The following is a 19,881-nucleotide window of genomic DNA, read 5'->3' as shown; positions in this document are numbered from 1 at the left end:
AGGTTTTTCCCCATCCTTTCACCTTTAGTCTGTAGATGTCTTTTTCTATGAGATGAGTCTCTTGCAGGCAGCATATTGTTGGGTCTTTCTTTTTAATCCATTCTACCAGTCTCTGTCTTTTGATTGATGGTTTAGGCCATTAACGTTCAGGGTTATTATTGAGAAATGATTTGTATTCCCAGTCATTTGGCTTATTTTTGGTTTTTAAGTTGGCTGGGTTTCTCCTTTGAGTGCTTTTTCTCTAAGGTAGTTCCTCCCTTTGCTGACCTCCATTGTTGTTTTTCATTTCCTCCTCATAGAATATTTTGCTGAGAACATTCTGTAGTGCAGGCTTTCTATTTGTAAATTCTTTTAAGTTTTGTTTATCATGGAAGGATTTTATTTCATCTTCAAATCTGAAGGTTAGTTTTGCTGGGTATAGGATTCTTGGTTGGCAACCATGTTCTTTCAGAGCTTGAAATATGTTGGTCCAGGCCCTTCTAGCTTTTAGAGTCTGGGTTGAGAAGTCGGCTGCTATCCGTATTGGTCTCCCCCTATATGTAATCTGATGCTTTTCTCTCGCGGCCTTCAAAATTTTATCTTTATTTTGAATGTTAGACATTTTCATTATAATGTGCCTTGGTGTGGATCTGTTGAGATTCTGTGCATTTGATGTTCTGTAAGCCTCTTGTATTTGATTTTCCATTTCATTCTTCAGGTTTGGGAAATTTTCTGATATTATTTCATTGAATAGGTTGTTCATTCCTTTGGTTTGTATCTCTGTGCCTTCCTCAATCCCAATACTTCTTAAATTTGGTCTTTTCATGATGTCCCATAGTTCTTGGAGATTCTGTTCATGATTTCTTACCATCTTCTCTGTTTGGGTGACTTTATATTCAAGATTAAATATTTTGTCTTCATTGTCTGAGTTTCTGTCTTCCAAGTGGTCTAGTCTGTTGGTGATGCTTTCCATTGAGTTTTTTATTTGGTTTATTGTTTCCTTCATTTCAAAGATTTCCGTTTTTTTTTTTTTTTTTTTTTTTTTTTTTGAGAATCTCTATCTCTTTGTTGAAATGATCTTTTGCTTCCTGCAGGTGCTCTTTCAGCTTATTGGTATTATCATTCATTGCCTGCATTTGCTCTCTTATCTCATCCTTTGCTTCGCAAATCATCTTAATAATGTATAATCTGAAGTCCTTTTCTGACATTTCTTCTACCATACTGTTATTGGATTCTATTAATATAGAATCTAGATTTGTTTGGATCATTTTCTTCCCTTGTTTTTTCATGTTGTTCATGTATCTTCCCCTCTAGCAGTGCAGGTCTGGGGTATTGCAGATTTTCCCCTATAGGCTTATAGTGGCCCAATAGGTCTCCAAAACCCTTTCTTTAAGGGGAGATCAGTATTAGCAGTGCTCAAATCAGACACTATGCAATCCTATACCAAATAGCCCCTATGAGGACAGTAACAAAATTGTCAGAATATACAAAGTGAGTTTCAAATATTATCTTCAGTAAAACAAACAGGTTTGCAATAAGATCTGCAGTTTCTAATGGAGGACAAAGAGGATGCAGAAGGATGTAGAATGTGGCTGTTAATGGGATAAGAAAAGAATATACAGAAGTTCTAGAAAATAGAAAGTGTGAGAGTGTAATCAAAAGAAATCGGATGTTAGCATGCAAAAAAGGGAGAAAGAGACTCTGAGGGAACAGGTAAACAAAAGGAAAAGAGAGCAAGAAAAGTAAAGAAATAAAAACTTAAATTTTTTTAAAAAAGAAGAAAAAAGAAAATCTACTGTATAACAGTCATATACTAATGAAACCTCCCAGTGATCAGTAGCCTGATGCATGAGAAGTATCTGACAGTGAGCTTCAAGCCTCCAGTAGGCATCTCAGGATGGGATTTGCCCCACCCAAAGATCGGAGCTATGGCTTCCAGGATTATCCACGATGGCCGCTCTGGCTTCAAAATGTTGGCAAATGGGGAGCTGCAGCTCAGGGATGGACGTGGTCAGCTGGAGGTCCTGGAGACTGGATGCAGTTGGTCTGGCAGGGGTCCTGGAGGTCCCATGTGTTTGGTGATGTTGTGGGATCCTGGAGTCCGGGTGCAATCAGTCCATCTGGGGACCCGGTGATAGGGCGCAGTCAGTTGGTCTGGGGGTCCTGGCAGCAGGGAGCAGTTAGTCAATGTGAGGGCCCCAGAGGCAGGGAGTGATCGGTCGGGTTGAGGGATTCTGGAGATGGGGTTCAGTCAGTCTGGCCCGGGGTCCTATGGGGCCTGGCTGTTGTCTCAAAATGGCGGCAGCCACGTGTAATCAAACCTATAGGTACTGTAACAGTGAACTTCCAGGCAGCAGCAGGCAGCTGGTGCTTCACTGGCAGTTGGCGGTCAGTTTGCTGACAGTTGTTGGACTATCGGGAGGTGAACCTGGAGCGTTGAGTGATGGATAGGAGTAAGGCAGGCGATGGACAGGCGAGAGGCAGGCAAATGGCGGATGATAGACGCCTGACAGTGAGCAATCTGCTCTCAAAAAAGGCGTCAATATGCTGGCAGACTGCAGGTCATCACAGCAGACAAATGGGTAAACACCAGGGGATCGATAAGCAGCAAAAACTGCCTCACTGAGAAACAGATATCCTCTGCTTGAATCTGCATTACGGAGCGACAAGAAACGCAGCCTCCCTCTAGTCCGCCATCTTGGATCTCTCTCTGTATTATTCTTTCAACACTTATGGATATTTAAATTTTTCAAAATAAACAGTTGAAGTAAATGTGCCTACAAGAGGACTCCACTTTATCACATATGATAAGAAGCAAATGTGCCAGAGCATGAAGCTGCTAAGGGATGCCCCCACAACCCCACTTGTAACAAGACAGCTAGGGAACCAATTTCTTAAATTGTTTCTGTAAGAAAGTTTTGGGTCAAGGAATGTATAAGTTTTTATATCCCAGTGAAAGAAGGTAGCTCAAGAAGTAATGGGGGAGGTCTGACTTATCAAGAACATGGCTTTCTAATGAATGACAGGTCATGCTCTCCTCTTCCTGCTTTGAGAGGTTTCCTTATTCAGAGACAGGATTAGAAATCTGAAAAAATAAGTGCTAGGACTAAAATCAAGGTGTTGGCAGAGCTGCATTCTTTTCTAGGTTCTAGGGAAGAATCTGTTTCCTTGTCTTTTTCCCCTTCTAGAAGCTTCCTGTATTCTGTTATTCATAGTCCCTTCCTACATGATAAAAGCACATCATTCTAACCTCTGTTTCTTTTGTCACATCTCTCTGACTTTGGCCCTTCTGCCTTCCTTTTACAAGGATCTTTGCTGGGCCTTCTCAGATGATCTTCCCGTCTCAAAAGATTCTTGTTGAAGTATATCTGCAAAGTCTCTTTCACCATGCAAAATAACCTATATACAGGTTCTTGGGATTAAACCTTGCCATTTAGGAGACACGAACATTATACCACATCATCTTATTGGCATCATTTGATACATGAACTTGTTGTGTTCCTTTCATTTGTTTATGCAAGGTATTTTGTCATTAGATTTTTTTTCTCCTTTTTTGGTACTGGGGATTGAACCCAGGGTCGCTTTACTACTAAGCCACATCCTAAGCCCTTTTATATCTTACTTTATTTAGGGAGAGGGTCTTGCTGAGTTGCTCAGGGCCTTTCTACATTTCTGAGGCTGACTTTGAACTCACAGTTCTCCTGCCTAAGCCTCCTGAGCTGCTGGGATTACAGGTGTGTGCCACTGCACCTGGATCATTTGATTTCTTAATGTTCTTCCAACTAGGAAATCTTTTAACATAATTCATTGTATAAATGTTATACTACACTATTGAAATCAGCCTCGCATTTGGAATATTTGCATCTATAATCATAAATGAGCTGGACTCAGTGGCATATGTCTGTAATCCCAGCAGCTCAGGAGGCTGAGTCAGAAGGATCAAGAGTTCAAAGCCAGCCTCAACAAAAGCAAGGCACTAAGCAACTTATTGAGATCCTGTCTCTAAATAAAATACAAAATAGGCCTGAGGATGTGGCTAAGTGGTTGAGTGTCCCTGAGTTCAATCCCTGGGCCCTGCCTCCAAAAACATAAATGAAACTGACTAATGGAACTTTTTGCCTTTGTTGGTTTCCCTCTCATTGTCTGTGGGGTCAGGGGTATATTGTGACTGGATCTTCTCTGGGCTTCAGGAAGAAAGGCTTGTCTCTTTGTTTCTTAACCCTTTTCCCTTTTTCTTTCTCTAAGAACTCAGAAGAGGAGAGAGCTGTGTATCTGGAGCCATGGTGGAGGTAAGTTGTATTTGCCACTTTCTTCTTGGGAAGGACTTCTTGGTTTTCAGGACAGATTCCTGTTTCAGGATTCATGGTAGTGAGATGGAGAAGGAAGAGAGGAGGCAACCATATTCATGGAGCAGTTTTCCTAAGCCAGCCACAGGGGTGTTTGCTTATACACCTTGTCTTATGTGACCTAGAATTTCCATTTCCCTAGATTTTATTCATTCCCAAAACCCTGTTGACAATAAACTGCCTCAGTGATTTGGCAGGGAAGTTGAAGAATAGAAAAAGGTTATTCAGGGCTGGGGTTGTGGCTCAGTGGTAGAGCACTTGCCTGGCACATGTGAGGCACTGGGTTTGATCCTCAGCGCCACATAAAAATAAAGGAATAAAAATAAGATATCATGCCCATCGACAACTAAAAAAATATTTTTTAAAAAATAAGGTTATTCACATTAGTCTAATTCATTTTGTTGTCCCATCTAGGGTCACTGAAGTAGCCCTTTTTGCTTACAAATTTCTAACATGTGGAATAGCTGTATGCTCCTGTATCAAGAAAGAAGTAACTTAATTGCATTCTTTCTAACAATTTAAGTAACATAGGATTCTTGCAAAAATTTCAGAACCTACTAAGACTATCAGAGCCACCCATGGAACCACCATCTAGAGTCTCTGTAAACATTTTCAAATCATTTAATCTGCATACATGAGAATATGATTATTTTCAGAGTAAGATCATACTACTAATAGACGTTTATTGAGAACTTTTACCTGCTGTAGTTTAAAGTTTTTCCCATATGTGATCTTGTTCAATCCACATAACAACCCTTTGAAACATATTTCATTAGTTCTGTGATGTACTTTAACATTTCAGCCTCTCTGAAATCAGGGTGGACTTTTAATTCCTGGCAAGTCATAGTTTTGTTGACGACTGGCTTGCTTGCTTTCTCTCTCTCTCTTTCTCCTGGTTTAGAAAATAATGGTGGTTGTATTGTCAGTGACATCTCAAACTTGGCAAAATAGGGTATTATACTAAGTTTACAGATGAGGAAATAGATCTATTAAGTCACTTGTCCCAAAATTACATAGTTAATAAGTAGTAGAACTGAGAATTCTAAATTGCCTTCTGATTTTCTTTGCCCACTTGTCAAAGAATACTATCTTTTTTGTTTTATTTTAAACAACAGTTTACATATTATGCATATTTATTTGTCATTTATAAGCTGTCATAGAAGTATTTTCTCACAGTCTATTATTTTCCATTCAGAGGTTTCAAAATGGACTTGAGATGAATTGACACGTTAATTAAATTTTTTTCCTCTGTCATGCTGGTAGGCCTTTCAGCTACCACAAAAGTAGAAAAGTCACTCCTGTTTTGCTGAAGTGCTTTTGTCTTTTGTTCAGTGTAATCTTTAAGATAGCCCATGTAATATATAACCAGAGAATTCTGGCTGTAAAATTTCCTGACTTAAAGTGTTTATTTAGATCCTCCCCCCCTTTTTCTTTCTAGTAATTAATTTTAAAGAAAGGCATGGTTCTTGTGGGTATGAAATCAGTTTTTTCCCCTGGATGTGCCTGGGTATGTGACTTTTCATTAATTTCATCAGTTAATCTTCAAGGATTTTTTTCACTCTAAAGGTTCACAGAATATTATTTCTTTTCTGGATTAATCTGTTTCTTCCTTTCATTTTGACTTCTTAGAATTCTGTGAGAATTTGTTGAGGAGAATTGTTCTCTCATGCCAGAAATTTCCTAAAAAGTCAGAAGAAGGCTCCATAGCCATTCTCTACACACTTTGCTGGGGAGGGAGCTTCTGTTCCCTGCTCTTCAACCCTTGAGTGTCCATTTCTCCATCTGTTTTTTCCTTTCCTCAAAGTAGTCATTGCCCTTGGTCCAAACAGTGAAGGGAGGTTGTGTACTGTGATAAAAAGAAGGAATCTTACCCCACTTCTACTCTTTACTACCTGTGTGACCATGGAATTCTTCATAATTTCCACAGTATAATGTGGCTTACAAGGTTTAGGGATTAAGATAATAATGGAAATATATCTAAATGCACTCTTAACTCTGCCAGCCTAGGGTTTCCCCAACTCCTGCCTCCTGGTCTTTCCAACATCCAATGAGGTACCAGGTCTCATTGCTTTTTTCTCTTTCCTGCTTTTGAGTTCATTCCTCCTTGCCTCACACTGCTGACTTGTGCCAGATCAGGCTTTGTGGGAGAAAAAGCATACTGGTCTCCTAATTGGGCTCCTGCCTCTTTTACTACTTGCCAGTAAAATAGTTTGGTTCTGTTACTTCCTTTATTTTTTTTCTTTTGTTCATTGGGTCCCTATTACTGTCAGGATAAAGCAGCTACTCTTTCATGTTCATTCTTTATTTATTCAAATACAAATGTATTTATTCAATACATTCTATATTTACTGGAACACTAAGCCTATCATTGGAGTATAATCGTAAGAAGGAATATAATGGTAAGAAGGATGTGTTTTTATCCCTGTCCCTGTCATCACAGACGGCCTGTCTCAGTATCTGTTGATATCTCTAGCTACCTGGATTTGATTTTTTTTTTTTTTTTTTTTTTTTTTGTGCCAGGGACTCAACACAGGGAAACATAGCCCTTTTTATTTTTTATTTTGAGACAGGGTCTCACTAGGTTGCTTACAGTCTCTCTCAATTGCTAAGACTGGCTTCAAACCTGCGATCCTTCTGCCTTAGCCTCCCAAGCTGCTTGGATTATAGGCATGCACCACCACGCCAGAGAGCTTCCTTGGATTTTAAGGACCGAATATGAGAGACATGTGATGGTAGAGTTTTGGGATACTCATAAGGAGATTTCTGATTTCTGCCAGATGGATACCAATAAGTGAGTCCATTTTGAACTTGTGTAGTGTTTTCACCTTTGGTCACATTGTTTTGAGTCTCAATCTATCTCCATCTGTTTTGGTAGCTTAGGAACAAGGAAAATTATAGTTAGGGACAGGTTAACTAGTTGTATAAATTGTTGAGAAGTAATAACTCCTAACTCCAAAAGGATCTTAGAAAACTCTAACCTAGTGCCCAATAATAGAAATATTGAATATGTAAGATGGGATGTCATACAGCCAGTAAAAATGGTGTCTGTTAAAAGAATTTGCAGTGACATGGGACTTTGATTAGAGCCAGGTACACCTGTATTCCAGACTACTCAGGAGACTGAGGCAGGAGGATTGCAAATTCAAGGCCTTCTTCTGCAACTTAGTGAGGCCCTATCTTAAAATTAAAAAAAATAAAAAGGACTAGGGATGTATCTCAGTGTTGGAACACCCCTGAGTTCAGTCCCCAGCACCATAGGAATAAAAAGAAAAAGTGATTAGGATTTACTATTCTAGATTTGGGAGCCTACAGTTTTGTTCGTTTTGTTTGTTTTGTTGTTGGACAAGGGGAATGTCAGAAATTTTGTCCGGGGGCACTTAATCTTTGAGGTACATCTCCATCCCTTTTTGTTTCACTTTGAGACACAGTCTTGCTAAGATGCTTAGGGCCTTGCTTAGTTGCTGAGGCTGACTTTGAACTTGTGATCCTTCTGCCTCAGCCTCCTGAATCACTAGGATTGAAGGTGTGGAGCCTGAGTTTTAAAGAAATTATTAAATTACATGCATTTTCAGAGAGATTTTATAAGATACTTAAGCATGATTCAGATTTTTTTTCCTTGAATGGGAGAATTGAGAGGAAAAATGAGAGCTGTGTACCAAACATAGAGCCTGCTGTTTACTTTCCTCTGTAGTTTCATGTAATTGGGAAACAGCACTTATCTAGACTGTCTGCTCCCAGACCTAGGTGCATAATGGAAATCCCAATGGTTACATCTTCAGCAGCAGGCATACCCAAGACCTTTGAGGGCCTTTGTCTCTAATCTCCCTCGTGTCCACACTGACTCATCCATGTGGAAGCATCTAGTGTAGCCTGGTCCAGTGGAACTCCCTACTGAATTGCTTCTCTTATATTGCCTTAAAAGATTTTGTCCACTAATTCCACAAACTGTATATTTGTTTGTGTTTTCAGTTCAAAGATTTGGCCATTTACTTCTCTCAAAAGGAGTGGGAATGTTTGGACTCTGCTCAGAAGAATTTATATAGCGATGTAATGTTGGAGAATTACAACAATTTGATTTCACTGGGTAAGTTTTACCCATCAAAATTCAGAATTAGTCTTTTGGAATTTTTATGTCATTTATTATGAGTTTGTAAGTGAGAGTTTTTCACATTTCTACTGAATTAATGATTCTTGCTCGCCAAATAATGATTTGTCCCTTGTGAATTTCATATTGGGCTTCTCCCTTGGGCACATGTATCTTCCCCATTTCTCTGACCTTCACTCCTCATTCTGACCCTTAATCTACATGCTCTTCTTGATAATCATGGACTGATTTTGATTTTGACACCTCAACGTAACCTTTTCCCTTTTTTTCCTTGAGCAGGACTTTCTAAAACTAAGCCGAGTGTGATCTCCTTATTGGAGCAGGGGAAAGAGCCCTGGATGGTTAAGAGGAAGAAGGAGACAAAAGAATGGTGTCCAGGTGAGTGAGGAGGAATTGTATTGAGGAGACCATGTCCAGTCTGTTTGAGACAAGGCAACCCTTCTGAGATTTTGGTAAAAAAACTTCCTGCCAACAAAAGGCATGAGATCTGGGGAAGAAACTGAAGACATTTCAGCACAGGCTCCAGGTTTTTCCTCCATTTAGCACTCTCTTGCTATCCTGTCATTTCCTTCCCATTTCCGACAGGAAGTGCCCTTGTCCTTCCCCTGTAAAATCATTTTATCTGCACTTTGGGTCTGGTTTTCTCCTAAGTTTTAGAAACAGCTTTATTGAAATGTAATTCTCCTATCATAAAACTCTTCCCATTTGAAGTGTACAGTAGAGTAGTTTTTAGTAATATTTAGCATGTAATATTGTCATTTCCTCAAAATGAAACTCCATATTCATTAACATTCACTCCTGCACTACCTAGGACTTTGTTTTTTCTCAAAATGTGAAAATACCTTCTGCTTTCTTTCTCGTTATCATACAGGCTGGGAGTCCAGAAGAGAAACCAAGAATTCATCGCAAGAGAACAATTATGAAATTAAGTCATTGCAGCAGGAGATAACAAAAAAACGTACATGTTCCAACCTCGAGTTCAACAGGGTCAGAGATAGCAAGGAAATCAAATGCCGCTTGGAGAGACAGCAGGGGCATAAGGAGGGACGAGTCAAACAAGCCAAAATAACCACTGAACAAAGGCTCCCTGCTATTCGGTGCACAGCCCCTGGAGAACGTCATAGAGCTCATACTGGAGAAAAATCCTGTGAATGGCAGAAATGTAAGAAAGCTTCTGGGAGCCAGTCACGTCCTGTTCAACATGAAAGAATTCATAATAACGAAAAAGACTTTGAATGTGGAGAATGTAGGGAAATCTTTAAGAGTAGGTCAGACTTGATTAAACATCAGAAAGTTCATGAAAGCAAAACAAGCAGTGAAAGTAAGAAAAGTGCCTTCAGTTGTGGCTCTGAGGTCACTCAGCCTCAGAGCACTCATTCTGGTGAGAAACCTCACAAGTGTAAAGAATGTGGGAGAACCTTTCATTCTAGGTCACAGCTTAGTCAACATCAAAAGATGCACATAGGTGAGAAACCCTACAAATGTAAGGAGTGTGGGAAGGCCTTTCCATCTGTTGCACAACTTAATCTTCATCAGAGAGTTCACACTGATGAGAAGTACTTTGAATGTAAGGAATGTGGGAAAGCCTTCACGCGCCCCTCACATCTTTTTCGACATCAGAGAATCCATACTGGTGAGAAACCCCATAAATGTAAGGAGTGTGGGAAGGCTTTCCGTTATGACACGCAGCTTAGTCTTCATCAGTTAATTCATACTGGTGAAAGACGCTATGAATGTAAGGAATGTGGGAAGGTATATAGTTGTGCCTCACAACTGAATCTACATCAAAGGATTCATACTGGTGAGAAACCTCATAAATGTAAAGAGTGTGGGAAAGGTTTTATCTCTGATTCACATCTTCTCCGACATCAGAGTGTTCATACTGGTGAGAAGCCCTATAAATGTAAGCAGTGTGGAAATGCCTTTCGTCGTGGGTCAGAACTTACTCGACATCAGAGAGCTCATGCTGGTGAAAAACCCTATAAGTGTAAGGAATGTGGAAAGGCCTTTACCTGTAGCACAGAACTTGTTAGACATCAAAAAGTTCACACTGGTGAGAGACCCCATAAATGTAAGGAATGTGGGAAGGCTTTTATTCGAAGGTCAGAACTTACTCACCATGAGAGAAGCCATAGTGGTGAAAAACCCTATGAGTGTAAGGAATGTGGAAAGGCCTTTGGTCGTGGCTCTGAGCTTAGTCGACACCAGAAGATTCATACTGGTGAGAAGCCCTATGAATGTAAGCAATGTGGGAAGGCCTTTATTCGTGGTTCACACCTTACTCAACATCAGAGAATTCATATAGGACAGAGAAGTGAGTGAAGAAATGAAAATGAGGGAAGGCTCAGAATCTGATTGATGTCAGAAAAATTCATAATTTTTTAAGCCTATGATAGGAAGGAGTGTGGGAAAGCATTTGAGGTTAGTGACTTAACTGAATATCAGATACTATAGATGTATGCCTAAAAGGCCCTTATTTAAATAACAATTGTGACTGATAAGAAACCTTATAAATGTTAGAAATCGGAAAGGGTTATATGCATCAGAATTTCTTAGACACCAGAATTCAGTTGGTGAAAAATGGGAAATTCTATGAACATAAGGAAAGTGGGAATGCCTTTTTGGTGCTTAGAACCAAGTCAACCTCAGGGAATTGATAACAGGGAGAAGCTTAGGGAGGCAGCAGATGTGTCAGAGAAATTAACCATTGGGGTGTTTCCCAACATCAGGCCTTTGGGCCTTCAGGACAATCAAAGAATTCATAAAAATGCCATGTAAGTGGGACACCAATTTACTTTATTCATCTGATGATTGATGTTTCAGGAAGACTACATGAGCATTAAAAATGCAGCACATTCTTCCATACCACTCAGATTTTGTTAAATATTTGCTAGCCAATTCTATAAAATTCACCTGAAACAAATGACTCAGAGGGTATTTAACCAGTGATTAATTTTGACTTGCCCTCACCCTTTAACTCATTTCACAAAGGGCAAACTACTTAACTACATTTAAATTTTTTCGTTTGTAAATTAATACCAGACAAATGTCTTCCTTACATGGTGAGGATTAAATCCACCTGTATCCTTTCCAGTAATGTCTAGCTAGTATTGAAAGTGCACCAGCTCAGCTCAGCTCAGCATGCAGACCTGTGATCCCAGCAACTTTAGGGGCTGAGGCAGAAGGATTGCAAGTTTGAAGCCAGTCTGGGCACCTTAGTGAGACTGTCTCCCAAAAAAAAAAAAAAAAAAAAAAAAAAATGCCAAATGAGAGCTGCTTCTAATATTACTTTTCTTCATTGTTTTCACTATTGCATATTTTTAGAGATCATATAGAATCCTTACATTTAGTGACTATAGGGACATCTTGCATTATTTATTTTTCTTTATTAAACGTTAGGTAATTCCTTTTGGATAAAAATGTACAGTTTTCATTCATAGTTTGCCCTTTAATCTCATCCTGGGATTTATAATGTAAAGAAACCTAGTGGGGGCGGGGGACCAGTAGGAGAAAGGTGGGCTGCTGTGAGGTTAGGGAGATGATTCAAATGATTTATTAAAACCTTCTCCCCAAAAAAAACCTACCCTCTCTGTTATGCTGAATTAGAAAATAACAATGCATTAGCCAAAAGTCAAGTTTCCACTTAGGAAATATTTTTAAAAACTATATAAATAGTTTTTCTATTAAAAAGAATATTAAGGAGCTGGGTTATAGCCCAGTGACAGAGCATTTATTTGTCTAGGATGCATGAGGCCCTGGGTTCAGTCCCCATCATCACCAAAAGAGAAGAAAATTAAGGCAGATTACTATTAGGAATGAATGGCAATGAGAATTTGCCAAATACAAAATGAAGCAAAACTACCTTCCCCTATTATGTGTAGAAAACAAGGACACAAGGGACCAGGATTCATTCAGACTGGTGCACTGCCTGTTTCTAGTATGTTCCCAGTAAACAGTTGATGACAGGGTGAATAGGAATCAACTCTAGTGTGCACAGAAATGCCAACAAAATTAATGCAAAGCAAAAACAAAACTTGGACAACTTTTCCTGAAATGAAAAAGATTGCATCCTTTAAAGAAAAAGTTCAAGCATCATGAAAAAGTATATAATTACAAAAATGGAGATTTTACAGAAATAAGGCTGTATTGAATTAGCAGATACTATTCATTAGTTTTGCCTATTCATTGGTGTTCCTCTGCCAGTCTCCCTTTGGCAGGATTGCTTGCCAGTCACCTAAGTCTATAAATACCAGTTTCTGCTTCTCCTAGTTTGCTTTTACAAACTGGTCATATGTGTAATGTTCCTGGCCACAGAAGACCTGATCAAAATCTGCAGACGGGTTTCAGTTAAATTTTCTTTCCTAGCAAAATGCAAGGAGATGGATGGTCTTCTTAACAACAGTACACATATCTGTATGACTGGGTGATACAGGGAATTGTGGCCATTTTGTAATCAGGGTCAAAAGGCTGAGCTAGGCACAGACGACACATTGAGATTACAAACTGTGTCCTAACAGTAGATCTAAGGAAACAATTCAAAACTGCCCTTTCCCTGGACTTGAGTGAAATAAACTCCGCATATGTTTTAAGTTTATTCTCAACTTTTTATCCTGGGTAGTTACCATTTGAATTTTTTTCATATATATATATATATATATACACATACATATTTATTCAACTTTAAAGAAAGTTCAGCTTTTTATAGTATAGCTGACATAGAAAAGCATTATTAAATATTGCAGTATATACATATATTCAGCTTTAATTTAGTAAGATATAGGAAATATTTGTTTACATTTAGTATTTCATAGTATATATTTTTACAGTATTTTGGAAATCCTGGAAAAATACTATTGCCCTGAAACAAGTAAGAATCAAAAAAAAAAAAACTGTTTAAAGAGCTATGCTGATAATGCCTCTAATAGCAAATTATCTTATAACTGTTAAAGAAAAAAAAAGTCACAGCTATGAAGCTAACATAACCTTTTTACTAAATTTGGAAAAGGATAACATCCAAATCAAATCAGCTATAAAAATAATCCATTTTGCAGGACATGGTGCACACCTGTAATCACAGTGACTCTGGAGGCTGAGGCAGGAGGATTGCAAGTTCAGGGACAGCTTTCACATCTTAACAATACCCTAAGTAACAGATCCCCATGTCAAAATTTTTTTTAAAAGGGCGGGGAACTGGGAATGTGGTTCAGTGGTAAAGCATCCCTGGATTCAATCCCTGGTACCAAAAAAAAATAACCTATTGTATATGATATGAGTATTCTAGTTAAAATAGCAAGTCAAACCAAGCCACCTGTTAACCATTATCCATAATGTTCATGACCTGACTTTTCTGATTGTCAAAGAAAGTCACATATAAATACAGTGTTGACACATCAGAAACTAAACGCTAAAAACTATAAGTTCTAAAGTAAGAAGTTAGAACTAGGACAGCCCGTACTCAACTGTGAAGTCACTGCAGGTGTCCAGTTAGCCTACCTCTTGTCCTATAAACTTACAACATTTAGAATAATAACAATCCACTTGTCCCACACTGTAGAAAAATAACATTCTAAATAAGTAAAGTGTAAATTCATATTATATGATAGATAAACCTAGCTAGATATTAGCCAACTCATTAGAGGACTATTTATAATTAAAAAAAAAAAAGAAATTCAAGGGCTGGGGATATAGCTCAGTTGGCAGAGTGCTTGCCTGTCAAGCACAAGTCCCTGGGTTCAATTCCCAGCATGCAAAAAAAAAAAAAAAAAAAAAAAAAAAAAATTCAAACGTTCTTTAGAAGAGATTACTAAATTTTAACTGCACTGATATATTGATTTTATGAGTCTCTTCTTAAAAGTTCAGTATTTTCTAAGAGGAAAGTTCATGCCTGCCTGTTAGAGGAATGAAATTAATAAAACCAAAAATAAGTTACAGTACTGATTTCATTACAATTTTAACTTTCTTGAATTACAAAAAATTGAGATTTTCATTTTCTGCTCAGGTATATGTCTTTCTCTCTTCAAGGCTTGAAAGTTCTAAGTTTATCTTGTGTCTGCTGAAACCATAAGTACACCACAGAGGTTTTGTTTTTGTTTTTTTTTTTTTTTAAACAAAATCATAGCCACAGATTCTCTTTAAGCGCTGATAACCAAAGCCTAATGTGGGTACTTGTAGTAGTTTCCCCACACTCAGGAAGCAGATACATCAAGCTTTGGTTTGGTAACTGGGTTAGGAGGTTACCCGTGAGGAGAGTGACTTGAGACTGGGGCACACGTTCACGTGCAGCCTCGAGGTAGTGCATCGGGAGCACCTTCTAGGCAGCACCTACAGATCATTTTTGATTCTTACATAACACAAACCATGATATTTACAGGCCATTCTTTCACGAATGAAAGTTCAGGTTTATTAATTTACCAATGGTTATATGATAAACATTTTTACTACACATGTATCATTGTTGGTGCTTTTATTCCCACCAGTTGGATTCCTTGCCTTAACGATGTTGTAGATTTTTAAATGTAGTAGTTAGTGCCTTATTATTGTCTCAAACTTGCCATTAATCTCAACAAAAATGTATGTTCATTTTCTATTTTAATCAGAACTGAACATTTTAATGTTGAGTAAAGAACAAAAAAGTGCCTTTATGTTTTAACTGCCAATGAGGTTTGATCACCTACCTTGCCTCAGGGTCATTTGAGTTTTATTTCTTTGAATTGTTTGTTCCTATCTATTTTCCTTTTAAATTGAAGTCACTTTTCAAAGCAATTTGAAGAAAATTGACTGAGATTATATTTATCATGTGTTTTGCTGTTTATTTTTATAGTCTAGCTTTATCCTTTGCCTTTGTTTATTGCAAAAAGGAGCTAAGGGCCAGATAGTAGGCACCAGGCCTTGTGGGCAAATCTCTGCAACCGCCTCTGCAACATGGAAGCACAGGAGGCAGAAACCAGTGGTTCTCACCAGGGCAGTTTTGCTTCCCCTGCTCACATCATCAGGTGATAGGATTTTTCCACAGACGTTTTTGTCTGTTACTGTAAAGGGAGTTGCTACTGGTATCTAGTAACCAGGAATCCTGCTCTATATCCTGTAATACATAGTACAGCCTCCACAATAAAATTATCTGGTCTAGAATGTCAGTAGTACCGAGGTTGAGAAATCCTGACCTGGAGGCAAATGGAAACAGCTGTGTCCCAATAAAACTTTATTTAAAAAAAAAAAAAAAAAAAAGCAGGCCAGGTCTGGTGGCACACACCTACAATCCCAGCAGCTTGGGAGGCTGAGACAGGAGGAGCACAAGTTCAAAGCCAGCCTCAGAAAAAGTGAGGCGCTAAGCAATTCAGTAAGATCCTGTCTCTAAATAAAATATAAAGAAGGGCTGGGAATGTGGCTCAGTGGTCAAGTGCCCCTGTGTTCAATCTCCAGTACCAAAAAAAAAAAAAAAAAAAAAAATGATAGCAGGGGTCAGACATGCGGCTCAGTGAAAGAGTACTTGCCCAAAGTACTCTTTGGTGCAAAGTCCAGCACCAAAAAGAAAAAAAGAAAAACACATTTGGCTATAGACTGGTTTGCTCACCTATTTAAAATATCTTTTTGCTGTATACTAGTTTTCTAGGTTTATTACTGAATTTTCTTCTTTCACTCCAAATATTTTTTTCAATTTTTCTTCTATGTTATGCCTTTAAATCTTCCTTCCTAAATAACAAAGAACAAAAAGCACCTGTGTAACTAACACATAGTAAGCATGTTATTTTTTTATTTTTTGATTAAAATTTATAAAAGAAATAAATCATTTCAGAAAAAAAAATGAGTCTTCTCTTTTCTCTTCGTCTTTGTCCCTGTGTCTGCAGAGTCAATAACTTGGTGCACCTTGTATCTATAAGACCAATAATTAGATATGCACATGGATGATACATAGTAAAGAATTAGACCAATTCCTTTTCAGTCAATAAAGAAAATTATAGAGTAATATACTACCGTCCAGGTTACTTAGAAATCCATAACACTTGAACTTTAATACAATATTTTCATTGTCCCCTTGATAACAAAATCGATTCTGTTTTAAGCAGTAAGGGGTTTAATAAAGAATTTTTAAGTGTGAAGGATGTTCAGTAGAACCAAGGAACCATACTTATGGGCTGTCCAACCTAGGGAGGAAAAAAAAAGCAGTATACATGCCCAGACACACTACAACACTTCAAGGGAAAGCACCTCACGGGCTGCTGTCACCACCTAGTGTGGAGCGACTGAGACCCATTCCTACTGCCAATGAGGAGCCATCTGCACCTCCATCTATCGTGCTCAATTCCTCCACCTGCAAGATTCAGGTAGTGCCTGGTGGCGTCTGGAATGCATGTGCCAACTGCCAACTGCATCGGAGTTACAGTTGTGAATTACAAGTAAGTGTGTGGATTACAAATGTGTGAGTAACCCTCGCTTGGGGATGATAGGGCAACTTCATTCTTGCCTTGCATTGTCCCATCAAGTTTATTTGATGGGGCAAATACTTTTTATAATTGGATGAAATTGTGGGCAGACTCCACCCTTTGGTTCCAGCATAGAAAAAGTGTTAATGAGGACAGCAGAGGATGGCACAAGAGCCCAGAGTTAAGATAGCAGGCGAGAGCAAACAGATGGTTTCTTTCTTTCTAGTCCTTTTCCTAATCTTCCAGTTTGCTGTCCCTGAGTTCTGACTGTTGTGGATTACACAACACAGGGACCATCTTTACTTCCTTTGCCATTGTGTTTCCCGAATCAGTGCCAAAAGTTTGTCCTCTGGCAAGTTCTGTCCTACAGAGAAGAACATTCAAAAACCCTTCAGCCATGCTGGGGCTTCCTGTGCAAATGTGTTTGCCCCAGAAAGTTGTCTTCTGGACCCCCACAGGAGGCTGCCGTGACAAATCCCCTCTAACTTTCCAATCTCCTTAAGCCTTCGAATCCTTTCCTCTACAGAAAACCGAGGCAGAGCTGGCATTTCCAGCTCACTCTAGGCCTCCTTTTGGTCCATAATTCAGTGAAATCAAATGGATAGGGTCCTTTGTAATCTCCTGGTGCCCCCATTAAAGGCAGACTCTATGTACTGGGTTCTCTTCAGTACATTCTGCCTGACCTAACTTCATGTTCTTTCACCATTATCCCGCCACCTCACAGCCTTTCCTATACTATGCCCCCAGACTCCTGTCTGTATGAGATGTCGTGTGCTTCTCTTGGTGTGTAATGCATGTCTTCCTGAATCACGTTTATATATCACCTTTAGGATTCTAGAAGCAAAGAGGGGTGTGAGGGAGTCCTGAGGAGAACTGAGTGTCTCAGAAAGGTAACTGCCTCACGGGAGGCTGTGACAGCTGCCTCTGACAACACAGGGTTAATTTCCTCGAATGGGTAGGGAGGCTGCTTTTACTGGCAAACACGACCCATCAGAATGTAGGTGCCCCGTGACCCCAGCTCTCTCAGGGTCTTCTAGTAAAGATGGTCCCTGACTTACGGTGATTCGACTTATGAGTTTCCAGTTTTACCATGGTGCCAAGATGATGCACATTCAGTAGGAACTGCACTTTGAACTCTGGTCTTTGTTTGGTCCAGTGCTATGCAGTATGACATTCTGTTGCAAGGCTGATGGTGGCGGTAGCTACCTGATCACAAGGGGAAGTAACCAGTACAGCACCGGGTCTGCTTTGCTAAGCTACAATGTTCAGTAGGTGTATTAAATACATATTCAACTTATGATATTTTCAACTTGTTTGGGTTTGTTGGGACAAAACCCCATCATAAGTTACAACTATCTGTAGTAGGAGCCAGTCGACTTCATCAGTCAGCAAAAGCAGGTGGGCGCAACTACCCTAATGGACCCAGAGGTAAAGCAGCAGCAGAAGAGCCTAACTTTCAGAGACCTAGAACATTGAATAGTGTCCCCGGTAGGGAACAAATAGGAAGCCTACCAAATTCTTACTTGATCTGTACAAGCAGAAAAGCTCCTGGTCAAGAAAACAAACATCTAACTTGAATCATAAAGTCAGAGTCTCAAAACAAACATCTAACTTGAATCATAAAGTCAGAGTCTCAGTCCCTCAATGAATTGTCAATCTGTACACGAGTCAGTTCACAAAGTTTTTCCTTTTCCCCACGGTGCAACCTTGGTACAAGGTCATCAATCCATGTGAGGAAGACTAGAAGAAAGATTAATGAGTATAAGTATTTGGCAGCACACAGGGCACTTCCTTTTTTTTTTTTTTTTTTTTTTTTTTGGTACTGGGGATTGAACCCAGGGGTACTTAACCACTGAGTTACATCTCCAGCCCTTTCTATTTTTTATTTTGAGACAGGGTCTCACTAAGTTGCTTAGTACCTAAGTTGCTGAGGCTGGCTTTGAACTTGTGATCCTCCTGCCTCAGCATCTACTCCGGAGTCGCTGGGATTACAGGTGTGTACCACCGCACCCAACTCTGGGGATTTCCTTAAGGGACTCAGTCCCCTGACTTTATTGAAAATATTCGGTACATTGGGAAAAAGGAAACAAACATCAGAACTTTTAGGGATTAATGGTTACTGGCCCTGAACTGATACTAATTCTACCTAAAATGTCACTATTAGAATAGAAGCTTATAAAATTCAGGGGATCAATGAGTTTTAGCTCAGATCCATCTCACAGTGGATCCCCGAGCCCACCCTATTTTGATAAGTTCTTGAATGCTTAATTCAATATATTCAGGAAAGAACTTACATTGAGTTCCTGACCCATTGAGTGAGGACTGTTAGGCTGGGCAAGGTCAAGTGGAAGCCATTAGAATGGCTTCTACTTAGAACGATAGTAAACCAAAGCAATAGTGCATACCTGGAGTGGCTGCAGTGGTTAGTGCCACCACTGAGGACTAGAATCATGCAGGGGTGGTGATTCCCACCATACTCCCATTCAACTCACCTATCTGGCCTGTGCAGAAGACAGATGGATTCTGCAGAACTACGATTACTGTAAGCTCGACCAGGTGGTGATTCCAAACGCAGGTGCTGTGTCAGTCAGTTTCATTCCATGAGTAAATAACGCATCCCCTAGTATCTGACAGGCAGCTGTTGATCTGGTAAATGATTTTTTTTCTCTACATCTGTCCATAAGGGCCACCAGACGCATGCTGCTTTCAGCTGGCAAGGTCAGCAATACACCTTCACTGTTCTATCTCAGTCTCTAGCCCTATGTCACAACTTAGTTCACAGGCATCTTGGTCACATTTTCCTTCTGTGAGATTTCATACTAGTTCACTACTCTAATGACATTATTGATGACTGAACCTAGTGAACAAGAAGCAACTACTCTACATTTATTGGTAAGATATTCGCATGTCAGAAGGCAGGAAATAAATCTGACAGAAATTCAGGGACCTACCTCAGTGGAATTTCCAGGGGTCCAATGCTACGGTGCATGTCAAAATAATCCTTTTAAAGTGAAGGATAAGCCAGGCATGG

General features: G+C 39.3%; 1 protein-coding gene across 2 annotated transcripts in view; it reads left to right on the top strand.

The window, feature by feature from the left end:
* ZNF568 (zinc finger protein 568) overlaps nucleotides 1-15,746 on the top strand; it is a 91,646-nt gene extending 75,900 nt beyond the window's left edge. For both annotated transcript variants that reach the window (XM_079118817.1, XM_079118816.1), the window contains exons 7-10: nucleotides 4,225-4,268; nucleotides 8,295-8,409; nucleotides 8,710-8,808; nucleotides 9,302-15,746. In XM_079118817.1, coding sequence (XP_078974943.1) covers nucleotides 4,225-4,268; nucleotides 8,295-8,409; nucleotides 8,710-8,808; nucleotides 9,302-10,752 — 1,709 coding nt within the window. In that variant the 3' untranslated portion in view covers nucleotides 10,753-15,746. The remainder of the gene's footprint in view (nucleotides 1-4,224; nucleotides 4,269-8,294; nucleotides 8,410-8,709; nucleotides 8,809-9,301) is intronic.
* Nucleotides 15,747-19,881: the final 4,135 nt, after the last annotated feature.

This window comes from Sciurus vulgaris (genome assembly GCF_902686455.1).
Source record: "Sciurus vulgaris genome assembly, chromosome: 17".
Lineage (NCBI taxonomy): Eukaryota > Metazoa > Chordata > Mammalia > Rodentia > Sciuridae > Sciurus > Sciurus vulgaris.
This window is presented reverse-complemented; position numbering and strand designations above follow the sequence as displayed.